The 24641-nt window shown below is 37.3% G+C and overlaps 1 protein-coding gene across 1 annotated transcript in view; it reads left to right on the forward strand.

The window, feature by feature from the left end:
- Nucleotides 1–24641, forward strand: part of LOC150108342 (dynein regulatory complex subunit 11-like) — a 286902-nt gene that overhangs the window by 221531 nt on the left and 40730 nt on the right. The window contains exons 13-14 of the mRNA XM_090390448.1: nt 3896–4179; nt 14960–15137. Coding sequence (XP_090246574.1) covers nt 3896–4179; nt 14960–15137 — 462 coding nt within the window. The remainder of the gene's footprint in view (nt 1–3895; nt 4180–14959; nt 15138–24641) is intronic.

Here is a 24641-nt window from a genome sequence, read left to right on the forward strand (position 1 = left end):
TAATAACCCTTTAATTTTTTTTTTCCAAATGAATTCTTTTTAAAACTTTCTTTCCAGCCTGGTTGGCTGAGTGGATATACTAACGTATATCCACTTTCCAAACCAGCAGGCTGTAAGTTCAAATCCTGCTGTGGACATGTTTGTGGTTGTTTTTATGTGGGAAATGAATTTCATCACCCAGTGTGAGACCATCACCCCCACTTATTGGAGGCCTGATGTGACATGAAAAAGTTTTGTGTTTGGTCTCTACGACAGAGTGGTAGAACAACAGCTTGCAACTGTTTCAAAGAACGAGGTTGGGTGGAAAGGAATCGATGTTGATTAGGCAATATTCAAGAGTTATCTGGTAGAGGCCCTGTCAAAATGTATTCTGAGGATCAGAAGGTTAAATAAGGTAGGTGATGTTAGCTAATGAAGCAAAAAAAAATTCTAGGAAGTTATTTCGATATGTAGCCAGCAGAAAAAAGAATGATTATGGAAAGATGACATTGGTTGAAAAAAATGGTAAAAGAATAACTGCTATGAGGATGTAGTTTAGATATTAAGTGAGGAGTTCATAAAGGTATTTCATCCTTGTGAATGTGACATCATGTGGAGTTTGAGAGTAATGGAAGGGAAGGAAGAGAGAATGATTCTGAGTGAACAAGCGGTATATGTGGAATTCAGCAAACTTGATTTTAATAAAGCTGCAGGACTTTCACCATGTATTTTGGATGAATGTGCCAGGGAGTTGATCATCTGTCTTTACATATTTTTTTACTGAATCTTACATTGGATCAGGTTCCAAAGGAGTGTAAGGAGAGAAAGATTGTACTACTTTATAAGGGAAGTGACAGAACTGAAACTTCAAATAGGAGTCCATGTGTCAGGTATTGTGGTTAAAGTGTATTGGAGAGGTTAGTGAGAACCAGGATTCAGAATCGGATTGATAACAGTGGTATTATCTTTGATGGATAGCACAGATTTGCTAAAGGGAGGTCATGTTTTAGTAATCTGCTTACTTATTACAATAAGGTCATAGGTGCATTAAATAAAGGATATGGACACACAATAGTATATTTAGATTTTATCAAGGCTTTTGATAGATTGCTATATGATAATTTGATAGTTAAATTAGAATGGATGGGGTTGGATATTAGATTAGTAAACTGGATTGGAGATTGACTATCTGATAGGTATCAGTAAGTTGTGTATAGGGGGGAGCAATATCCCAGAAGAGGAAAGTCAATAGAGGTGTGCCTCAAGGGTCTTTTTTTAGGACAATGTGTTATGTTACTGATGTTGGGTAGGGTTGCATGGAGATATTCAGTTGTTTGCAGGTGATGCAAAGTTTTGAAAAACTATGAGAAGTGGAGCAGATGTGGCTTTACAAGATGACTTGAATATGTGAATGGTCACAAGATTGGGGTTACCAGTTTAGTATTGCAAAGGACAAGATTTTTAAAATTTGAAAAACAAAGATGGAATGTTGAGTATAATTGGTGGGGATATATTGGAGAAGGTGGAGGTAATAAGAGATCTGGGTGTGATGATGAATAGGGATCTAAAATTTAGAAGACACATTGCTAAAATTGTGAAGACAACACGATTAATTTTAGTAATGATGTGGAGGACACTGACTTGTAGACGTAAGGAAATTCTGGTTCCATTGTTCAAGGCCTTCATTAGGCCGCATAGGAGTGATATGCATAGATTTGGTCATGTAGCTTTCAGAAGGATGAAGCGACATTAGAAAAGCCCAGAGGTGATTGACTAAGGTAGTTTCTGCTCTGTGGAAAGTTGAGTATGATGAAAAGTTGAGAAGATGCAATTTTCAGAATCTAGTGGATAGGAGGAAAGGGAATATGATAGAAACGTAGAAGTTGGTAAGGGATTGTTATAGGATTAACGTAAAGAGGTTTTTCATAGAATGGTGGCAGATGGTGGAGTGAACAAGAGGTCATCACTGGAAGCTTTATAAGGAGAATGTGAGTAAATGGGTGAGCAGTTTTTTGCATGAATGATGGTGAATGATTGGAATGCATTGCCTGAGAGCATGGTGTCAGTAGAGAATTTGATAAGCTGTATATCACCGGGGGACCTCCCATGATGAGCCTTTGACTCCGTGGAAGTCTAAGGTTAATAATTATAATAATAGCATTAATAATTAATGGGGATCACTTCTTATTTCATATTCCATGTTTACTCTTGTATCCTGAATCAGTGTGAAGACATTGTTATCAATAATAACATAGTCAATGAGACTTTTTCTTATTTCCTGTGTTTTCTCTCCATGTGTATTTGCACCCATGTTTATGCTGGAACCTAGTATTAGTAATAACTAGTCTATGTCCTGAACAGAAATCTGAGGTACTTACCATTGTTATTAACTTTCCTCTTTTCTTCAAATTTTCCCAAAAGATTTTCCAATTTCTGTATGTCTGGTATTCATTTCTTATTCTGCCATTAAAATGTCAACAGGGAACAATTTTTCTTTTTTCTATGTGTCAGCTGCCTTCTCTAGACTCAAAAAATTTCTCCACTTCTTTCTTAGTAGAAATTTTTGTGGGATGATAATTACCAATAAGTCTCACTGTCCAGTTTCCCTTTTTAATGTTTGCCCACATCATCCTGCTTGATATTGCCCACCATTTATTAAGAAGCTTATCCTCCTGTTTAGTAAATACTATAGCCACTCTTTTCTCTGATCATGATTGCCAAATATAACATCCTGTAATAATTATTTAGGACAGTATTTCTCAACCTTTCTTTAGTAATTGCCTCTAAAGGACTCTTTTTTAATCAATATTTTTCGAATCTCCCCCTTTTAATTTCCTATACCAATATGTTGTTTTCATATGAGTTTTATCGTACTTTTTTTTCACTATGTTTCTATTATGAAATCAAAGAGGAAAACAAGGAAATTGTTATATTTAAGGAAAACTGTGTGATGCTAGCAATTTTCTCATTCCTATTGTATGACATATATGAAAAATGTGATAAAAAAGTAGTATATCTTTAAGCAATGAATATATTGCCTATGAATTATAATGTGTACAGTATGCCTCAAAGAGAGGTTCTATTATTTATCCACTATTTTAAAAATTAAGTGTATATTATCTTAAATAAAGAGCCAAAAAGCTTCAGTTTGGCGATGTAAAATTATATAAGTCAAGTGGATATTAGTCCAAGCATTATTTCAAAGCTGAATGTAGAAACTATGCTCCCATAAGCTCTCTGCTCAATTTACCTTATGAAACTGTCATAGTTTCTACATTCAGCTTTGAAATAATGCTGGATCTAATATCCACTTGAATTATATAATTTTACATCACTGAACTGAAGCCTTTTGGCTCTTTATTTTAGTAATTAAATTAAACAGTTTAGTCAGAGAAGCAATAATTCCCTTGCACATTATTGTAATACATGAGCCAATATACCATCTAATTCCACAACTCTGATTGGATTGAGGTTCTGTAATATTTTAAGCACCTTCATTTCTTCAACCTCTATTCTCTTTGTTATATATGTCTATTATCTTTCCTGTGGGTATTGCATTGCTGGCTGGTGCAATTCCTAATATTTTTTGCACCAAAAGTGCAAAACATATTAGGTTTTTTTGGGTGTGATGAAAATGAAAGCTAATTTTTCATCACCCAAGAGATTAAAATTTAAAGAAAAATTTTACCCCCCCCCCTGAGTAATCTTGCCCCTGCTGAGGAACACTGATTTAGAAGAATCTTACCTGTTTTTGTCTACTTTTTATGTAACACCAATTATGCCAATTTGGTTCTGTGGTTCTTCTGCCTAAGCTTTTTTTTTTCTATTGATGACTTTCTGTTATCTTTAATCATATTTTAAGACATTACTTTTCAGATTTAACCAGTAATATATTCATATGTATTATTTTCTTAAGGTTCACCAGCAGTACATGAAAAGGGAGCCTTTGTTAAGTCTATACTCTTTGTGGGTCCTGCTGGAACAGGAAAAAAGATGTTAGTGTATGCTATTTGTACAGAAATTGGTGCTACCTTGTTTGATCTTTCTGCTGACAACATTGTAGGGAAATATCCAGGTAAACCAGGCTTGAACATGTTAATTCACCTAGTGAAGAAGGTTGGGCGTCAACTTCAGCCAGCTATAATTTTTCTTCGAAATGCTGAAAAGACATTTTTTAAGAAAGTACCACAGACAGATGAGGTACTGTACAAAATGCATCATAGTATATCAATGTTATAATTTTTAATGTTCGTAGAGTATTAGAAAAGTTCTCACACCTAAAGCTGTTTAATTCTTAAGATCAGAGCCACTGGGTACATGTGAGCTGCCTTTGTGCAAACATTAAAAAACTGCCATCCTTCCCCCCCCCCCTTGAAAGTCAATGAAAGTACTTGAAAAAAGAAACATTTTTATAATTATAATATATATTTATTAGAGTAATAAGTACAAGACTAATCACACAAAACAAAACGAGGAAATCACATATGAAAAGGAAACGTATATAATTATATGTATAACAAAATAATTTTGGATCATATGTATACCTAAGAAATACATAAGTTTATAAATACAATCACATGACGAATGGTATCATATACCTTATAAAATCACAAAATGTGTACCCTTTGTGCTTTTAATGCCCCAAAATTCTTAATTATTTCACCCAAGTCTAACCTATCCATAATATCATTTTCTATAGATATTATAGACAAATCTTAAATATTCTGGAGTTATTGTAGATCATAAATAATTTTTAATTATTTTGAGTTTCGAGAAACTTCTTTCCCCTGAAGCTACTGTGGTAGTGTTAGATAATTTCTTTAAACAACTGAAATATTCAGAAATGTGTCATGTAAATTGTTCTTATATATGAAGTTCAACAAATCATGAAGGGATATATCTTTTTTTATGAAACATTGTAAAGTTTTGAGTTCCTCGAAGGATATCAACATCATGATTATTTGGTTTTTATCCTTGCTTAATTTAAAATGTAAATCACAGCAATGTTTTAAAGTGTCTTCCTCCTTCTATTGTTCCAATGCATTGACATTATGGATGATTTTAAATATTTCATTATTATTATTATTATTACCCAAGACCCCATGGAGTCAAAGATCATCTAGGAGGTCCTTTTATCAAACACACAGCTCATCATACCGTGCTTTAAACACACTAAAATTCTCTGCAGACACAACACACACTCTCAGACAAGGCATTCCAATCATTCACAACTCTGCATGAAAAAAACCTGCTTCTCACTCTCCTACTCACACCTCTTAATACAGCTTCCAGTGATGACCTCTGGTTCTCCCCTGATCTCCCACTATTTTCTGTAGAACCTCTCCAACATTGATCCTATAAGAACCTCTTAATAACTTGTAGGTCTCTATTATATCTCCCCTTTCTACTCCTGTCCACCAGACTCTCCAAGTTGTATCTTCTTAGTCTTTCCTCATACTCGACATTCCAGAGGTTAAAAACTACCTTAGTCAGTCACCTCTGGACCCTCTCCAACATCTTTCTGAAAACCAGGTGACCAAATCTGGGCACAGTAGTCCATGTGTGGCCTAATCAAAGCCTTATGCAATGACTTAAAGAATCTCCCTACTTCTACAAGTCAGTGTCCTCCACATCATTCCTAGAAGCCTTTGTGTTGTCTTCACAATCTTTGCTATGTGTTCCCTAAATTTCAGATCCTTATCCACTATCACCCCCAGATGTCTTATTTCCTCCACCTGTGACAATATATCTTCAATAAGCATAAATTCTGCATCCCATTTTTCTTTCCAAATTTTAAAACCTTACATTTTGCAACATTGAACTGACATCCCCATTCCCATGTCCAATCACTCAATTCATTCAAGTCTTCTTGTAAGGCCACAACATCTTCTCTACTCTTCATGATTCATCCCAACTTTGCATCATCTGCAAACAACTGAATATCTCCATCCAAATCGTCACCAATATCATTAATATACAAGTTAAATAGCAATGGCCCTAAAACAGACCCCTGAGGCACACCACTAACTTTCCTTTTCCTAGATATCACTCCCCCATACACAACTTGTTGATACCCATCAGATAGCTGGTCTCCAATCTAATGCAACAATCTAATATCCAACCCCATCCACTCCAGTTTGACTATCAACTTATCATGTGGTGATCTATCAAAATTCTTTGCAAAATCAAAGTATATTAATGTGTATCAGTGGTGCACCCGGGGGGGGGGGGAGAGGAGACCTTCCCCCCCTCCAAAAGAAAAAGGAAAAATATACTCGAAAATTTTCCAAAAATCTTTTCCTAATTAAAATTCATTTTTAAATTTACGTTGTGTCGTGTTTTCTATTTCTATACTACATATGAATTAGCAGTCACATAAGGTGGGAATACCCTATAGCTCTCGGAATCACGGCCGCTGTGAATGCAAGGTGAACGAAGTAGTACTCTAGCAGACCGAGCACTAGTTTGCCCGAACCGGGCCAGAGAATTACAGAGATATTTCCCTATTGAGTGTTCCTGGTAAGATTTATGCAAAATATACTTGAGAAACTGTTGAGAAGGATTGTAGAAGGGAAGCTTTGTGAAGAACAAGCTGTTTTCAGACCAAATAGAGGCTGTCAGGATCAGATTTTCACTTTACGAAAATAGTTGAAAAATCATGGAAATATAACAAAGATCTGTATTTAAGTTTTGTAGATCTGGAAAAGGCATATCACAAGGTGCCAAGAGAGAGAAGCTATTCAAAATGCTACAGTTATATGGTGTCAATGGGACATTATATCAAGCAATACTTAGTCTTTATTTGAGTTGTAAGTCAGCAGTCAGAATTGAAGGAAGTACAGGTGTTGGTTTAATGTTAAACAAGATGGTTTAATGTTAAATCTGGTATCATACAAGGATGTACATTATCCCCTCTGTTATTCATTATCTATATGGATCACATTATGAAGGAAAGTGGTATTAAACATGATATCAGAATTGGAGATGTTAATGTCAGCTCTTTGTTTTATGCGGATGATGTTATACTTCTAAATAAATCTGCTACAAGTCTGCAAGATTCCCTGACTAAATTGAATTACTGTTGTAATAGATATGGTATGAAGGCCAGCAATAACAAGACAAAGACAATGAAAATAGGCAGAAGCATTGAAAATATCAACTGCTTTGTGAATGGAGAACCTATAGAACAAGTAAAACGTTACAGCTACTTAGTCACAATTTTTAGTAAATATGGAAACAGACAACAGAATCGACAAAGTTGGTATGGTAGGAAGACAAATGAGTAACTTTATATGGAATAAGAGAGAAATTAGTCAAAACAGTAAATTGGCTGCATACAAGATGGCGTTTCAAACCAATTTTAACATATTGATCTGAGACCTGGGTTAGAAATAAAACACTTGACCAAAGACTAGAAACTGCATATATGAGAGTCCTGAGAAAGATTTGGGCATGAACATGTGGCATCAATGACAATATCATATTAAAAACGAGGATATTAGTGTTTTGTGTAGTACTATTATATCCTGTACATCCTTTGAGGGTACAAATTAGAAAAATATTGACTAAAAAAAGATTCCTTTAGAAGCAATTACTAAAGAAAGGTTGAGAAATACTGTTCTAAATAATTATTACAGGATGTTATATTTGGCAATCATGATCAGAGAAAGGAGTGGATATAGTATTCAATACTAAACTTGAGGATAAGCTTCTTAATAAATGGTGTGCAATATCAAAAGATTAGCAAAACAAGTGTTCTCTGTCGGGTTGGCAGGAAAAAGACCCAGAAGAAGAGCAAGATATAAATGGATTGATACAGTTAAAAGTGCCTTAGAAGACAGTGTTAAATTGTGAATGAAGCTATATTATGTAATTTATTATTTTTCATTCACATTTAACATTGCTTATTAAATATTAATCATGGCTTATGTAAAATTAATTATTATTCCTTAATTGAGAATTACTAATTAAATATTTATTCAAAACCTGACCTATTATTAATTTATAGAATAATAAAATGTATAGAATTTTGTGTAACCAAATATATATGGTGTAACGTAAAGTGTTATTTTATATTTAACTGTATACGTAATCAAAAAGTTGAAGAAGTAGTTTAAATATTATGTTGTTCTTATTTGTGAAATATTTAATGTTATGTAATCACTCATGTAGCAGTAATAGAGCATACATTACATTGGCGAAATGTTTACGCTTAGTCTATTGTCATGGAGACGCACGCGTAAACAACCACGAGTGAAGAGAGCGTGGCGTTCGAACGTAAGGTGGGAGTGAAGGTCATAGATAGAAGGGTAAAAGAGAAGGAAGGTCAGAGAGATAAGACAAGAGAGGGAGAGAAGAATTATTATTAAGCGAGTGAGGAGAGAGTTTTGCGGAACCAAGATTATAAAATCCTCAGGGCAGAAATTTATGAGTATAGTGTTCGGAAGTGAACCAATAAGTAGTGAATCATAAGGTTTAATATTATAGGCGAAATCGGCTGTTGTTATGAAGAAAGGTTAATGCCGTAATCAGATAAAAAGGAAACTGGACAGTCAATGCGAAAATTCTGATTAGTTCCAGTTAATCTGGATTACGATTAAATTCTATGTTGCCCTAGGTAAAAGTTTTATTGATTACTTGGAGAAAAGTGAACAAGAAAAGATATCAGTACTTAATCACTGTTGTTTGGAATAGTGAAGTGCGACTTACAGTAATACAGTTTGAACTGTGGAGAATTTTTATTATGTGTGTTCCGCTAACGTCAATTAAATTAATTCATAAGTGCTCTCTCAATAATTTGATGTGTTGAAGATTTTGTCCGGTAAGAGTAGTTGTATAAGTTTGTCTATTTTAGCATTAACTGTGATATACTTCCGATGCTCAAGGACCGGAATATATTTGCTTGGAACATTGCTTACGTAGTTTATTGCCTGCTGTGAATATAAACATTGAGCTGATAGATTTGTGAAGACTGATTAAATGTGAAGTTATTATATTAACTTGAGATAAGAAGATTTGTGTTTTTGAGACTGTAAATTGTATATGAAAGTTAGAACATTGAATTGACATGAGTGACCTAAGAAGATATATTAAGTTAATTGTATAGTTCCATTTTAAAATAGAGTTCTTGTATTTGTTAACCGTATCATATATTAAATGTTTTATTTTGTTGATCTAAATATTGTGTTTGCCTGAATTCCTTTTTATTGCACCGTTCATAAATATTCGAATCTTGCGGGAACCCCAAGTAAAAATGATAATAGATAATTCGGCCTAATGAGATGACTGCTAACCTAATTTAGAATTGATCCTACTATTTATATAGACTAATCTAAGAATAGGGTGGCGCAGTATAAATATAAATTTCCCTACTTTTGGATCGGTGATCACTTCGTAATTAGTTATTTTAATTATAAAAGTGACTTGGACTAGATGGTAATTAAAACACGACAGAAAAGAGTCGTCACGACAACAGAAATATAAAATCTGATGGTGGAGTCTTGGCAGATGACAGATTGATTTGGAGGAAAATTATAGATAGGAAGTTAGTAATAACATAAGTTTTTCATGTAGTGCTATTATATCCTGTGTACACCCTTCGAGGGTACAAGTGTTCTCTTTTAGGCTGGCAGATAAAAGACCCAAAGGATGACCAAGATATAGGTGGATTGATACAGTAAAAAGTAGGAATTTGATGATGATGATGATGATGATGATGAATGCCACTCCTTTGATTATCCACTCCTTCTGCAAACAACCTACACATGGCAGCCCTACTTAAGATTATTATCGTCATTTCTCACACCTCCATGGATCAAAGACTCATTGTGGAGACTCACTCTAACCATTGTTCACACAATATTTATCATACCTCTCCTTGAACTCATTCATTGATGAAGCACTCACAACAACTACTTTGCCATCCATTTCACCTATTCACTAACATCTTAGCAAAAAACATGGTTAGCACTCTTGCTTACCTCACTCTTATACAGTTTCCGGTATAGCCATATTGGACTGCTGTAATAGCTGTTGTGCCTTGTACTGCTTTTGGACTTGCTGATTACTTTTTTCTTTGGATAGAGATTTGAAATTCAGAGGACATATTGCAAGAGTTGGCAAAATAACTCAGAGGATTAATTAGATGCTGAAGAATCAACAAATCTGGTATGATAGGACTGATCAGATTTTAAGATATAAAGACAGGAAGGTTATTATCCATCTTTATAAGGTTGTGTGGCCAGATGTTGACTACTGTGTACAGATTTTATCACGTGCGTTTCTTAGTGATCAGGAGGTGGTGGAGAGGATTTAGAGAAGAGTAACCAAGTTCATAACAGGCAGAGGAGAGGAGATTATTATTATTATTCAGGCCTCCATGGAGTCAAAAGACTCATCATGGGAGGTCCTTCCTAAGAAACACAAAGTCTATCAAGATTCCTCAAGGGGGGGGTCCCCTCCTGAGAAACACAAAGTCTATCATACCACTCTTTAAACTCATTGACCGTTCTCACTCTCACCACTCCATCAGGCAATGCATTCCATTGTTCAACCACCCTCCATGCAAAGAAACCAGTCCTCACCCTCTTGCAAACAGTTTCCTTTCGTAACTTCCAGGGATGGCCTCTTGTCATCACTCCTTTCTGCTGTTCAACCAAGTGAAAGAACTCTCCAGTGTCAACCCTGTAACCACCTCTCAACAGTTTAAAAGTCTCAATCATATCACCTCTCCTTCTTCTATCCACCAAACTCTGCAGTCCACATTCCCTTCAGCTGATCCTCATAACTATCATTGTACAGTCCTGAAACCATCTTTGTTATCCGCCTTTGTACCCTTTCCACAGTTAATTTATCCCCTTCAAATACTGGGGTCCAAATCTGAGAACAATGGTCCAAGTGTGGTCTGATCAGGGTCTTATACAATGGAATGATAACTGTTTATCTCTGCAGGTCAGTGTCCTTCTCATTATTGTAGCAATCCTCTGTGTTACCTTCACCACCTTTGCCATATGTCCCCTAATTTTCAGGTTTCTATCAATCATCAACCCCAGATCTCCTGTCTCCCCTACTTCCTCCAGTATAGCTCCTCCCATGGAGTATGCAGTATCCCATCGATGTTTACCAAACCCCAAGACCTTACATTTTGCTGCATTAAACTGAGACCCCCATTCATTTGTCCATCTATCTAGCTTAATCAAATCCTCTTGTAGGGCTACCACATCTGCACTATTACTAATAATCCTTCCCAGCTTCACATCATCCGCAAACAACTGAATATCCCCTTGCAATCCATTGACAACGTCATTGATATAAAGGTTAAACAATATAGGTCCCAGTACTGATCCCTGTGGGATCCCCAGGTCCCACAGTGCTCTATCAGATGTGATAGAAGCTTATAAGATACTGAAGGGATTCTATAAGAATCCCTTCAGTATTTTTACTTCAGTAATTTTAATACATGGTGAATAGGGAAAAAACAAAGGGCCACACTTGGAAGTTGTCTAAGAGTTTGGTTAGTAAGGGTGTGTGGACTGGGTTCTTTACTTGGAGAATGGCAAATGAGTGGAATGAATTTCCACAGGTGGTTGTGTGTCTCCCAACAGTGAATAAGTTTAAGGAGATGTATTGTAGAAATTGTGTTAATGGATAGTGTGGGTCCCCTGTGATGAGTCTTTTAGCTCCATGGAGTGCCCATATAAATAATGATAATGTTTATGTCCAGTTATTAGAAGCAGTAGTAATATTAGCATCACCTGATCTACATGGAGTCAAAAAACTCATTATGGGAGACAAACTCTCTCTCTCTCTCTCTCTCTCTCTCTCACACACACACACACACACACACACACACACGCACACACACACACACACACACACACACACATAGCTTATAACATTATATTTTAAATGCATTCACTGTTTGTATTATCCACCACACTCTCAGGCAATGCATTACAATCACCTACCACCTTCCATGCAAAAAAATCTATTCCTCACTCCTTTGTTATTCAGCTTCCAGGAATGACCTCTTGTTCTATCCATCTTCCCTCCATGCTATGATAAACCTTTCCCACATTAATCTGGTAATAACCCCTTACTAACGTGTATGTCTCAATCATATCTCACGTATCTTCTCCAATCCATTAGACTGCAAATTGTATTTTTTCAATCTGTCATCACATTCAACCTTCTAGAAACCAGAAGCCACTTTAGTCAATCAGCTCTGGACCCTTTCCAGCATCCCTTCATCCCTTTGAAAACTGGTAACCAAATATATGCACAATGATCCATATGTGGCCTGATTAAAGCCTTATACAATGGAACCATAGCATCTCACTTTTACATGTCAGTGTCATCTTCATCATTGACATAACCTGCTAAGCTAACCTCACAGTTTTAGCAAAATGCCCCGGAAATTTTAGATACTTATTCACCATCACCCACAGAATCCTCCTTCACTTCCTCTAACCATCCCCCATGAACTTTACACATTGCAACACTGACCACTGGAAACCCAACTCATTGCCCATTAACCCAGTCTATTCAGATGGTAATGCCATAACATCTGATCTACTCTGCTAATCTGCCAATGCATATCATTCACATCTGCTTCTGGATCCCCAGGTCTATAACAGCTACTAACAATATATTTTGTCATGTTGGCCTCTATCGCATACCAGACAGCCTCAAATGAACCATTTCCCTCATCCAATCTACATTCTATCCTTGTAACTACATTATTCTCTGCCAACCAGGTCTTGCTGATGCCAATAATTTTTGTCAAGTCAAGATGACCAGTGCCAAAAACTCCTATCCTTTATTTCTGATACTTAAAGCATTTGTGTACATGAACCTCAATGTCATTACCTGCCCATTCCGATTCAAAACCTACCCAGCTCTTTGCATTCATTCTTACACTTATACTCATCTTTCCCAGAGGTGACTATTTCCTCACAGTCATTCCTGCAATCACACTCATTTGTAACAGGCATAGCCAGAGACATGCTTGATTGCCCCCCTCCCTAGTTTTCTTGGTTTTGCATTTCTAAACACTCATGGAGCAACACTTTCTCCAAGCATCTAACTCAAAAACTATTCAAGTGCATTTCATCAGGTATATATAGCTCCTTTCATCCATCAAATGCACTCCACACATCTATAAACTAGAGAAATAATGCTAATGATGAAAGAAACTGCATGCTTACGTGAACTCCTTCACAGGACAAAAACATGTGCTCGATAGACTGAGGAAACGATTGGTGTGACTTATTGACAATCATGGCCCTTCTTCTTGGTGCTGTTCTATCATACGAAGGTAGCAGACTCATAATCTTTACTTTCTTACCCTTCGTTTTTGCTTCTTCAAACAACTCATTCATATCCTCTTTCATTGCATATTTCTCACCTTCCATATTATTTGTGCCTGCCAAAACAATTAACTCATTCACTTTTTTCTTCTGCAAGCTTACAGCTTTACTAACATCCTTTATCTTTGCACCTGAGAAACATACTTTTGTCACTTTCTTATTAAGTATTCCTCTTATCATCGAATATCCATATAATACTTTCTCTTTTCCCCCAGTTTATTGCACTTTTACGCTTTTCCCATTCGCTCTTTCTTTCTTTCTTCCTCCCTCCTGCTGTACCACACACATGCCAATCATTTCCTCAGTCGCTCGAGTTCACATTTTGTCCTGTGAAGGAGTCTACATAAGCATGCACTTTCTTTCATCATCAGCATTATTACTTTCATCCCCTTCCATCAAACTCTCATTCATATTTCATGCAGTATCATTCACTGCTTCTGCCATATTCTCTATAATACTTTCACAATCCTGCCTTATATCCTTAATATCAGTGACTTCATTCTTCTGCTTCTGAAATGACTTGCATTTAGTGCATTCACTCACACAATATTTGTCACAAACATTCTTACTCTCATACATTCTCACAAACCCAAAGAGTTCTTTCAGTATGTTGCAAGTAAAATTATTATTATTATTATGTGACACCTCCAGGGAGTCCAAGGACTCATTGCTGGAGGGCACTCTACTCTACTTCACTAAATACATTTCACCCTCTCCACTACTACTACTACTACTACTTAAGTCTCCTACTGTCACACTACTAACATCAATGCCATCTATCGCCCATCATCACCAACAACAGAATTTTTTGACTATAAACTGTGTGTATGTTGTGAAGGCCGATTTGTCTGTATGTGAGATGATAAACCTGAGTTTCTGGAAGGAAAAAACCTTGCTACTTCCCTATGAGATTAACTAACTCACCTTCAGTTGAAAAAGCCCATATAAGGATTTCCCTCATCACAACGAGAATGGAACCCAGATCTTTTCCAATCGAAGGATGCAATGTTCCGCTGTTCTTCCAGTTGCGCTGTGGAGGCACCTGTAGCAAGAACATATATAGCAGAATGATTTTAATGAATTCAAGTGGTAAGGAGGTAACTGAATCAGGAAAAACAGTAGAATTACTAAGTGAATACTTTGTAAGAGTATATCCTCCAGGTGGAGATATTGCAATAACGAGTGAGGCAAAGGCTTATATGGAAACTGAGGTAAATGAAATGGAGATGCATAGCATATTACAGAACCTTGATGTGAATACAGCTATGCGATTAGATGGTATACCAGCTCGAGTTTTACGAGAAGTAATAGGAAATTGTCAGTGCCTTTAGCCACACTTGACCCCCCCCCCCCACACACACACACATACACACACAACTATCATAGTACAATATTCCAGATCTAGTTTCCAACAATCGTGAATGTCCAAAAACTTATTTGCTTAAGAGTAGCATGATATGTATATCATGCTACTCTTGCTACTGCATGCAGCTGGTGATATACCTTTTTGTACATATTTCACAAGTTACTGTTTTAGAAATTCCTTTTCATTATTTAATCAAATGCAAAATACATCAAAATTTCATTGTTATATATTTATTTAATATTTTTAGACTGATCCTAAACGTTTGAATAAAGTTCTTCCAAAGCTAATGAAAGGTATCATGCCAGGGGAAAGAATCATGATATGTGGAATATCACAAACTCCATTTAATTGTAATTTGAAAGGACTTGGCAATTGTTATCAGAAAATCATATTGGTACCAAATCCTGACTATGGGTGTCGAAGAGGTATGTCTGCTTATTTAGTAATATAGTGTAATAAAATTAATAACAAATGGTGCCTACATGTTTAAAGTATTACTTCTTGATTCTATCATTTCATCTGTAGAAAAATACAATTTAGTTTGTATTTGTATTTGCAAAAGTGATTCTGTAATCATTTAATAATAATAATAATCATAATTTTGGTATGTATTTGATATGAAAGTTATATTATCGGTCAGTAATAATAATAATAAGAAGAAGAAGAAAAAAATGGAAAGAAAGGGTATAAAGATGAAAGATAATTAGAGATATTAGAAAGTAAGCAGTAAGAAAAAGCAAAGAAACAGAAGGTATGAAGAATGCTGCACAGGAAGAAAATATGTGAAAAAGAAAGTCATCTGGGATAAACAAGAAAAAGAGGAGATGAATGAAAAGTATTAGAATAGAGCAAGAGATAACATAGAAAGTAACAGCATTTTTATATTATTATTATTAACATCTGACCTCCTTGGAATCAAAGGACTCATCACAGGAGATCCATACTCTGGCATGCAAAATTATTGAACCATGCCTTAAACCCATTCACAGTCTCTGCATTTACTACACTTTCAGGCAGTGTGCATTCCACTCATCAGTCACTCTCCATGCAAAGAACCACTTCTCACTCCCCTACTCACACCCTCCTTATACAGCTTCCAAGTTTGGGTTATTCTACTCTTCTCTCCCTCTGCTCTATGAAAAATCTCCTCCACATTAATTTGGTAACAACCCCTCACCCACTTATATGTCTCAATCTTATCCCCTCTCCTTCTATTCACAAAGTTCTGCAAGTTACATTCCCTCAATCTCTTTCTCTATAGCCATTGGAGAGGAAGGTGTTGTGTATGTTCCCCTCCAATGGCTACAGCAATTATAGCATTAAAAAAAATAATCAGTTCCACCCCCATTCCGTGGCCATCTCTTCAGAAAGAGTTCAGAAATGCCATCACCATACCCTACATCCATGGCACGTCAGAAAAAACTGCCAAGATTTTAAAAACGTACAACCTTCACACAGCATTTAAGCCCCGCTGCAAACTTGCTACCCTTATCCATTCTACAAAAGATCACCTCCCTCGTCTCTCAGTGGCTGTAGTTTATAAAGTACCCTGTTCCTGTAAGCTGGTGTACTTTGGATAGACAGGTAGATCAGCAATCATCCGCTTAGAAGAACACAAGTCATACATCTGCAACCACGACTATGGTCAGTCAAGCCTGGCTGAAAAGAGATTTGGGAAACATTAATCAGAGATCCTACCTTACATTCTAGGCCACCTACAATCGCCCATAGAGAGCACACCACCTAGATAAGTGGTGTGCTCTCTATGGGCTAACCACATGGGTGACTTTAAAGTCACCCATGTGGTTAGCTTAGTATTGTGTAGTATTTGTGTATATGTTACATTAGTTTTTTTTTTTGTAATCCCTGAAGATGTCTCAGTGACCGAGACGAAATAAAGGAAGTATTAAAATCTGTTTTTATCCTTTCCGAGTGCTGTATACAATCCATTAAGCCTCCAGCATGATGTCCTCACAGCACTTAAGCCTCAACACACGAATTTCAGATGAACTTTTATTTTCCTATTGGAGAGAATTTGTTCTATTAACTTTAGTGTATTTTTTGGCAGTTCATTATTTTATTTATTATTATTATTACCAGGCTTCCATGGGGTCAAAAGACTCATCGTTGGAGGTCGTTTTTAGGAAACACAAAGTTTATCATACCACTCCTTGAACCCATTGACCGTTCCCGCTTCAACCAATTTCTCAGGCAATGCGTTCAACCACTCTCCATGCAAAGAAACCACTCCTCACCCTCTTGCGCACAGCCTCCTTTCGTAACTTCCAGGGATGGCCCCTTGTCATCGCCCCTTCCCGCCGTTCCACCAACTGAAAGAACTCTCCAATGTCTACTTTGAAACTGCCTCTCAACAGTTTAAAAGTCTCGATCATCTCACCTCTCCTTCTTCTATCCACCAAACTCTGCAGTCCACATTCCCTCAGTTGATCCTCATAACTCATATTGTAGTCCAGTCCTGAAACCTTCTTTGTTATCCACCTCTGCCCTTTCCACAGTCAGAGTATCCCCTTCAAGTCCTGGGGACCAAATCTGAGAACAATAGTCTAAGTGTGGTCTGATCAGGGTCTTATACAACAGAATGATAACCCTTTTATCTCTGTAGGTCAGCGTCCTTCTCAGTATTGCAGCAATCCTCTGAGTTATCCTCACCACCTTTGCAATATGCTCCCTGAATTTCAGTTTTCTATCAATCATCACCCCCCTCCAGAGATCTTGTCTCCCCTACCTCCTCGAGTATGCATCCTCCCATCGATGGAATTCCAAACCTCAAGACTGCATTTTGCTGTATTGAACCGATATCCCCCATTCATTTGCCCATCTGTCTAGTTTATTCAAATCCTCTTGATGTTAATAAGGCTGTAAGACTTGATGATATATCACTGCATGCTTTGAGGGAATGTTCAGGGAGTTAACAACAGCTTTGATGTACCTTTTTATAATCTTTTTACATTTTAGCTGCTTTATACAGTTAACCTTTCTTCCATATGGTGTCATAAGTTGATGTTAGGTCCATGAAGGCAGTACTTGTTTTTAAACACTTTTGATATCCAGCTTCTATATGGGTTGTGAGAACTAAGACCTGGTCACAGCAACTTCTGTCAGGCTTAAATCCTGCCTGTTCACTGGGTAAGATGGCTTCTATTTTGGAGAAATTCTAAAGAGGACTTTCAAAAATAGCTTTTTGAAATCCTTTCAAAAAGTTTGTAGGGAGTGCAGAGTAATGACATAGGGCAGTAGTTATTAGGGTCATCAGTTGACTTATTGGGTTTTGGAAGGGCTATTATCTTTGATTTGTGCCAAAATTTTGGAAGCTGTTCTTTATTTATCGTTGGGAAGAAGAAATTAGATAGCCAGGATTTTGCCCTTGGGCCAAGGTGAGTAAGAAAGTCTAAAGGGATGCCATCGAGGCCAGGAGCTTTGCCTATTTTAATTAGTTTAAGTGCTACATCAATTTCATCTATAGTTGCTGGATTGGAGATTGCTGTAGGATATGATCAGAAAACTTTTTTATAAAGATGATATATCTCTTTTTTTTTTTTTGCTGTCTGTGGGAATTTTTGGGTTCAGCTTTATATGCTGAGATTTTTGCACTGTTAGGGTTTACTTTTCCTTTAGGCCTATCTGGAGTGTCAGTGCCTCCCAGTTGACGGAGTAGTGACCTGGTAAAGTTGAGGTTGTTCATTTCTTCATGCCAGTGAGCTCTTCTACCATCATCCAAGGACCTTTAAGAGGGCAGAAGCAGTCTGAATGGTTCTGTTTTTTATACTCTTCCAAAAGAATACTACTTTCAGTTGATTAGCATGGTATGTAGATTTTTCTGAATCCTCTTGGGATATTTCTTGCCAGATGCTATGAGAAATTTAGTGAATCTTTTGTAGTTATCCCCAATACACAACTTGCTGATACTTAACCTGGTGCTGGTAAGGTGGGAAAATGTAACAAAAGTGGTAAGATGGGGGGGTCCCACAGACCCGCCCACTAAAATAATGTAGTGTATTATAGAAATCCATATCTTTTTAATCAATATTAAATTACATATTGTTTAAGTATCCTGCAATTTTACAGAATAAAAAATGAGATCCACAAAATTAACACATGGTTACTGACTAATTCTAAATCAATTTCACTATCATCATCTCTGCTAAATGGCTCCTCGTCTGTCAAAGCGTCATCTATAAGTTGATGTAACCTCTGTTCTTCCTGCTCGTAACTTTGGTAAGGTGGGATCTAGTGGACCCCAGCACACTAAACTTGCTTGTATGCAACAGCCTGTTGTCTATGGCGTCACGTGGTGGGTTACCGGAGGGGAAGCTATACTGAGGCATGACTCACTGCCAAGCGTTGTTAAAAAGTTATAGTCAATTTAAAATCTTTGGGGTCTGTGACACTCCACCTTACTAACGCTGGGTTAATAGATGGAAAGTTTTCGATCTAGCACTTTAATCTGCTATCCAAGCAGTTTAATTTCCAGCTTGTCATGTGGCAGTCTTTCAGAAGCCTTTGCAAGACATAAATATACCACTGTGTATGCACATCTTTATTGGCCAATGTAGATTATTAAAAACTTAAGCAAACCCATGCTGTCCATCAAAGAGAATTCTGCTGTTATATCTGAGCCCTCACTAATCTCATGAACAATTTAATCGCAACTCCAAGCACAGTCATCACCTTCCTTAGAAGTGGAACAGTTTTGTCCCTTTCCACTCCTTTGGAACCTGGCTCAGTGTAAGGCTCATTTTCCAGGGAATTAACAACAGATCTGATATAAAAAGATACATCAGAGCTGTTGTTAACTCCCTGAACATTCCCTCGAAACATGCAGTGATATACCATCAAGTCTTACAGCCTTATTAACATTAAGTTTATGCAGTTGCTCATATACTTTTTGCTCACTTACCATCATTGTCTCTGTCTCCCTTTCCACTCTCCTGAAGTCCTGCATGATGCCATGTTCACATGGATGAAATATCTTTTATGAATTACTTATGTAATATCTCAACCATATCCTCTGCAATTTTTTTTTTTAATGTAGCTCCCACACAAGAAAGGTTTTCTGTAAACTTATAGTACATTCGTACCATGGGAAGACTAAGGATTTTCTTTTCTTCTTTTTTCTTATTAAATTTTATATTTTTTTGGTATTTTTTTATTTTTTACATAGTCCATAACCCTACCCTAGAGATCAAACATGGAATCAAGTGTCCAGTGAATGGGCAGTGGTCTCACACCAGATGATGAAATTTATCTTCCACCTAAAGACAAGTCACAAACATCCATGCACACTGTGGGATTCAAATCCACAGTTGTTTGGAAAGCAAGTATGCTAACTACTCAGCCAACCAGGCATACAACCAGATGTAATCATTTTCAACAACTAATATCATCCTTCTGTAATCCTTCTTTCTTCTGCTGGCCACATATTGAAAGAACTCCTTGGGGTTGTCTGTTTTTTTTTTTGTTTGTTTGTTTTTACCTTATTAGCAAACTGCAGCTCATACTGCTCTTCTGCTACTCTTACCAAGTGAGTTACTTTCCTCACCTGCTTCATATATTCCTCATGCAGATGATTATTACCACTCATTTTATGTTGCCTTCATAATGTCTTCTTCTTCCAAATTGCTTGCCTGATCTTTTCATTTATCCATTTCACCTACTTTTTTAACCTCCTGACCTTTTGCTTAATCTTGCCTAAACTAAATTACGAAATCGCTATTATTAGACCTAGTAACCTGCAGAGAGAAAAAAAAATGGCGGCATTGTCATTCCATGATTTTAATTTAGATTTCAGTCGTTTCGTTAAGTGTGAGGTCTGTTATATGTATTCCTTTGATTACATAAATGATTTGTGGATGTTTAGTGCGGATGGAAGAAGGGTGTGTGCAAAGTGTTACCTGAACGAGGAACTGATGAATGTGAATATGAAATTGATGACAGAAAGTGCTAGTACCGACTGTGTCGTGAGTGCACGTTTGAAAGAGAAGGATGGTGAGAAAGACAGCCGAAAAAATGTTAAAAAATCAGGAAAAAAGAAAAAGAGCAATTTGACAACCGTAATGGATGTTAAAAGGGATGAAAGTGAGGAGGAAAGAAACGAAATTGAGAGAACGAATGAAAGTAGAAATGACGTGATGCAGAAATCGCAAGTAAAAAAAATCGAAAGAATAAATGATAGCGAAAAAAGAATGAATGATGGCGAAAGTTGGATGCATGTTGGAATGAAAGTACTAAACCAAAGAAAGATGAATGACAGTAAAAGAGAGAAGAATGATAGCGAAAGTTGGACGCATGTTAGTCCGAAAGTATGGAAACAAAGAAAGATAAATGAGAGTGAAAGTGAGAAGAATGATAGTGAAAGTTGGACGTATGTTGGACTGAAAGTATGGAAACAAAGAAGGATGAATGAGAGGGAAAGTGAGAAGAGGCGGTCGAGAATCAGAAAGTTAGAAAGATTTAATGATAGAAAGAATGTGTCGCGAGGTTTGGAAGGTGAATTGGATTGGATGAAGCAAGAAATGAAATGGATGCAGAATGAAATTAAGAGAATTCAGGTCAAAACTATTAAAATAAATCAGGATGGCATGAAAGAGTTAACGAAAGATGAGCGAGTGGCGTTGTATGGCGACTCCATTATTAAAGGTGTGCTAGAGGATAAAATTCACAAGGTATGTTTTCCAGGTGGTAAAATGAGTAGAGTGATTGAGGCATTGAATATGAGGCAGGAGCGAGCAAAAGAGTTAATTGTATTAATTGGTACAAATGATTTCAGAGAGAACAAAGAGCGTGTCAAAATGAATGTCAGGAGACTGCTTGGAAAGATAAAAGAGAATAGTGTGACAGGAAGGGTAGTCAGTGTGTTGCCTAGGTATGAATGTGGTGAAATGAGGCAGAGAGCAAGGATTATGAATGATATTCTGGCTGAAATGTGTGAGGAGATGGGAGTACAGTTTGTTAATGTGTGGAATAAGTTTGAGGGACGAAGTGAGCTGTATGGGAGGGATGGACTGCATTTGAGTGGTTATGGTGTGAGTCGCTTGGAGAGACTGCTGCTGGAAAGTAGAGAAGTGAATAGAGAGAATGAATCAGATTGAGAGGGGAGTGATGTGGAAGAGCAGGAGAGTAAGACAGGAGAGATTGAAGGAGTGGAAATGAATGGGGAAGTGAGAGGTATGAGTATAGAAAATGAGAGAATGGGTGTGCAAGCGGAGCAGCAAAACGGGGAGGCTCAGGGTTGGCAGGTGTACACAGCATGAGAAAGGTGGATACTCCAAGAGGAGGTGAGAGCATGTGCAGGCAGGAAAGTAATGGGATGACCAGGATCAAGAGGAAACAGATAGAATTGCAAAGGGTTCTAAAATGAAGAAGCAGAAAGGGAAATGGTGCCAGTCCAGCATGGAGAGATCACATCGAGTGAGTGGTATCAGTGGAACTAGCTGTAGATCCAGAAATGAGATGTTGTGTTTGTATACCAATGCTAGAAGTATAAGAAACAAGGCAGATGAAATGGTGGCACTAATTGCGTCTGTGCACCCAGAGATTGTCGGAATAAGTGAGACATGGTTAGATGAGGACGACATCCTGACAGGAATAGAGATGGAAAGGTGTGACGTGTTTCGTGAGGATAGAAGGGGTAAAAAGGGGGGGTGCTATTGATGATAGAGAAAGAGTTATGTCCATACAAGATAGAGATGCAAGAGGGAAATAGGGCCAGTGGTTTTGAGGCAGTATGGTCTGAGATAGAGGTGAATAGAATCAAATACTTGGTGGGATGTTGTTATAGACCTGGTAATGTGGATAGTGGTGATAGTGAAATGTATAGTCAAATAAGCCAAGCAAATAAGAAAAGGGTGATCATTATGGGTGATTTTAATTATGGCAATATAGACTGGAATGAAGAGATAGCAACTGGAAGTAAAGAAAATGAGTTTCTTGAATTTTTGAGGGATAACTACCTCAGACAGTATGTAACAGAGGGCACACAAGGATTAAGGGTCTTGGATTTGGTCATCTCATCGGAGGATTTAATTATCAATGAGGTGTTAAATCATCCACCAATTGGTGAAAGTGACATGAGGTGATTACCTGGGTGGTTGCCAGCAGTGCAAGGACCCCTGTGGAAAAAAAGGGTATATGTGGAACTACAAGGGGGGGGGGGGTGATTATGAAGAGCTCAGGAGACAACTTGCAGGAGTAGCATGGAATGAGGAGTTAGCTGGAAAAGAGATCAATGCAGCTTGGGAGATTTATCAAAAACTATTTAGTAGATGCAATGTCTAAATGTATACCATGGGTGAGAAAGGTAGGTGAATAGAATCAAATACTTGGTGGGATGTTGTTATAGACCTGGTAATGTGGATAGTGGTGATAGTGAAATGTATAGTCAAATAAGCCAAGCAAATAAGAAAAGGGTGATCATTATGGGTGATTTTAATTATGGCAATATAGACTGGAATGAAGAGATAGCAACTGGAAGTAAAGAAAATGAGTTTCTTGAATTTTTGAGGGATAACTACCTCAGACAGTATGTAACAGAGGGCACACAAGGATTAAGGGTCTTGGATTTGGTCATCTCATCGGAGGATTTAATTATCAATGAGGTGTTAAATCATCCACCAATTGGTGAAAGTGACATGAGGTGATTACCTGGGTGGTTGCCAGCAGTGCAAGGACCCCTGTGGAAAAAAAGGGTATATGTGGAACTACAAGGGGGGGGGGGGTGATTATGAAGAGCTCAGGAGACAACTTGCAGGAGTAGCATGGAATGAGGAGTTAGCTGGAAAAGAGATCAATGCAGCTTGGGAGATTTATCAAAAACTATTTAGTAGATGCAATGTCTAAATGTATACCATGGGTGAGAAAGTTAAATAAGGTAGGTGTGAGATGGATGAATAAAGAGATTAAGCATGCAATACAGAGAAAAAGGGCATTGTGGAGGCAGCATAAGAGAAGTGGAAGTAACCAGTTTCATGAGGTCTACAAAGACCAGGCAAGGAGGGTGACTTGGTTGGTGAGAGTAGCTAAAGAGAGGTATGAATAGCAGTTAGCTAATGAAGCCAAAAAGAATCCTAGGGAGTTCTTTCGATATGTAGCCAGCAAAAGAAAGAATGATTATGGAAGGATGACATTGATTGGAGGAAATGGTATAAAGACAGCTGTTGCAGAATGTGTGGTGGAGATACTTAATGAGCAGTTCATAAAGATCTTTCAATCTTGTGAATGTGACTTCATGGAGAGATTAAGAGCAGTTGATGATGGGGAGAAGAGACTGACTGTAAGTGAGCAAGAGGTGTTTGGGGAGTTGAGTAAACTAGCTGTAAATAAGGCTGTGGCACTTGATAATATATCACTGATTATTCTGAAGGAATGTACCAGAGAGTTGACACCTGCCTTGACATATTTTTTTAATACGATTCTTGCACTTGGTCAAGTTCCTAAGCAGTGGAAGGAGGGCAAGATTGAGCCACTTCATTAAGGAGGTGATCAAACTATAGGCCTATCTGTGTGTCAGGTGCTGTGGTAAAGTTGTTGGATAAGCTTGTGAGAACTAGGATCCAAAGTTGTTTTGACAACAATGGTATAATCTTTGATGGACAGCATGGCTTTGCTAAAGGGAGGTCATGTTTTAGTAATCTACTTACTTATTACAATAAAGTGACTGCTTCCTTGGACAGAGCAGAAGGATACACAGTAATATACTTGGATTTCGCAAAAGCTTTTGATAGAGTACCTCATGATAAGTTGACAGTCAAACTAGAGCAGATGGGGTTGGATATTAGATTAGTGCATTGGATTGGAGACTGGCTATCTGATAGGTATCAACAATTTGTGTATGGGGGTGCAATATCCAGGAAAAGGAAAGTCACTAGTGGAGTGCCTCAGGGGTCTGTTTTAGGGCCATTACTATTTAACTT

The sequence above is a fragment of the Typopeltis vanoorti genome, chromosome 3 (assembly GCF_054136105.1).
Source record: "Typopeltis vanoorti isolate ZY-2024b chromosome 3, IOZ_Tvanoo_1.0, whole genome shotgun sequence".
In the NCBI taxonomy this organism is placed as follows: Eukaryota; Metazoa; Arthropoda; class Arachnida; order Uropygi; family Thelyphonidae; genus Typopeltis; species Typopeltis vanoorti.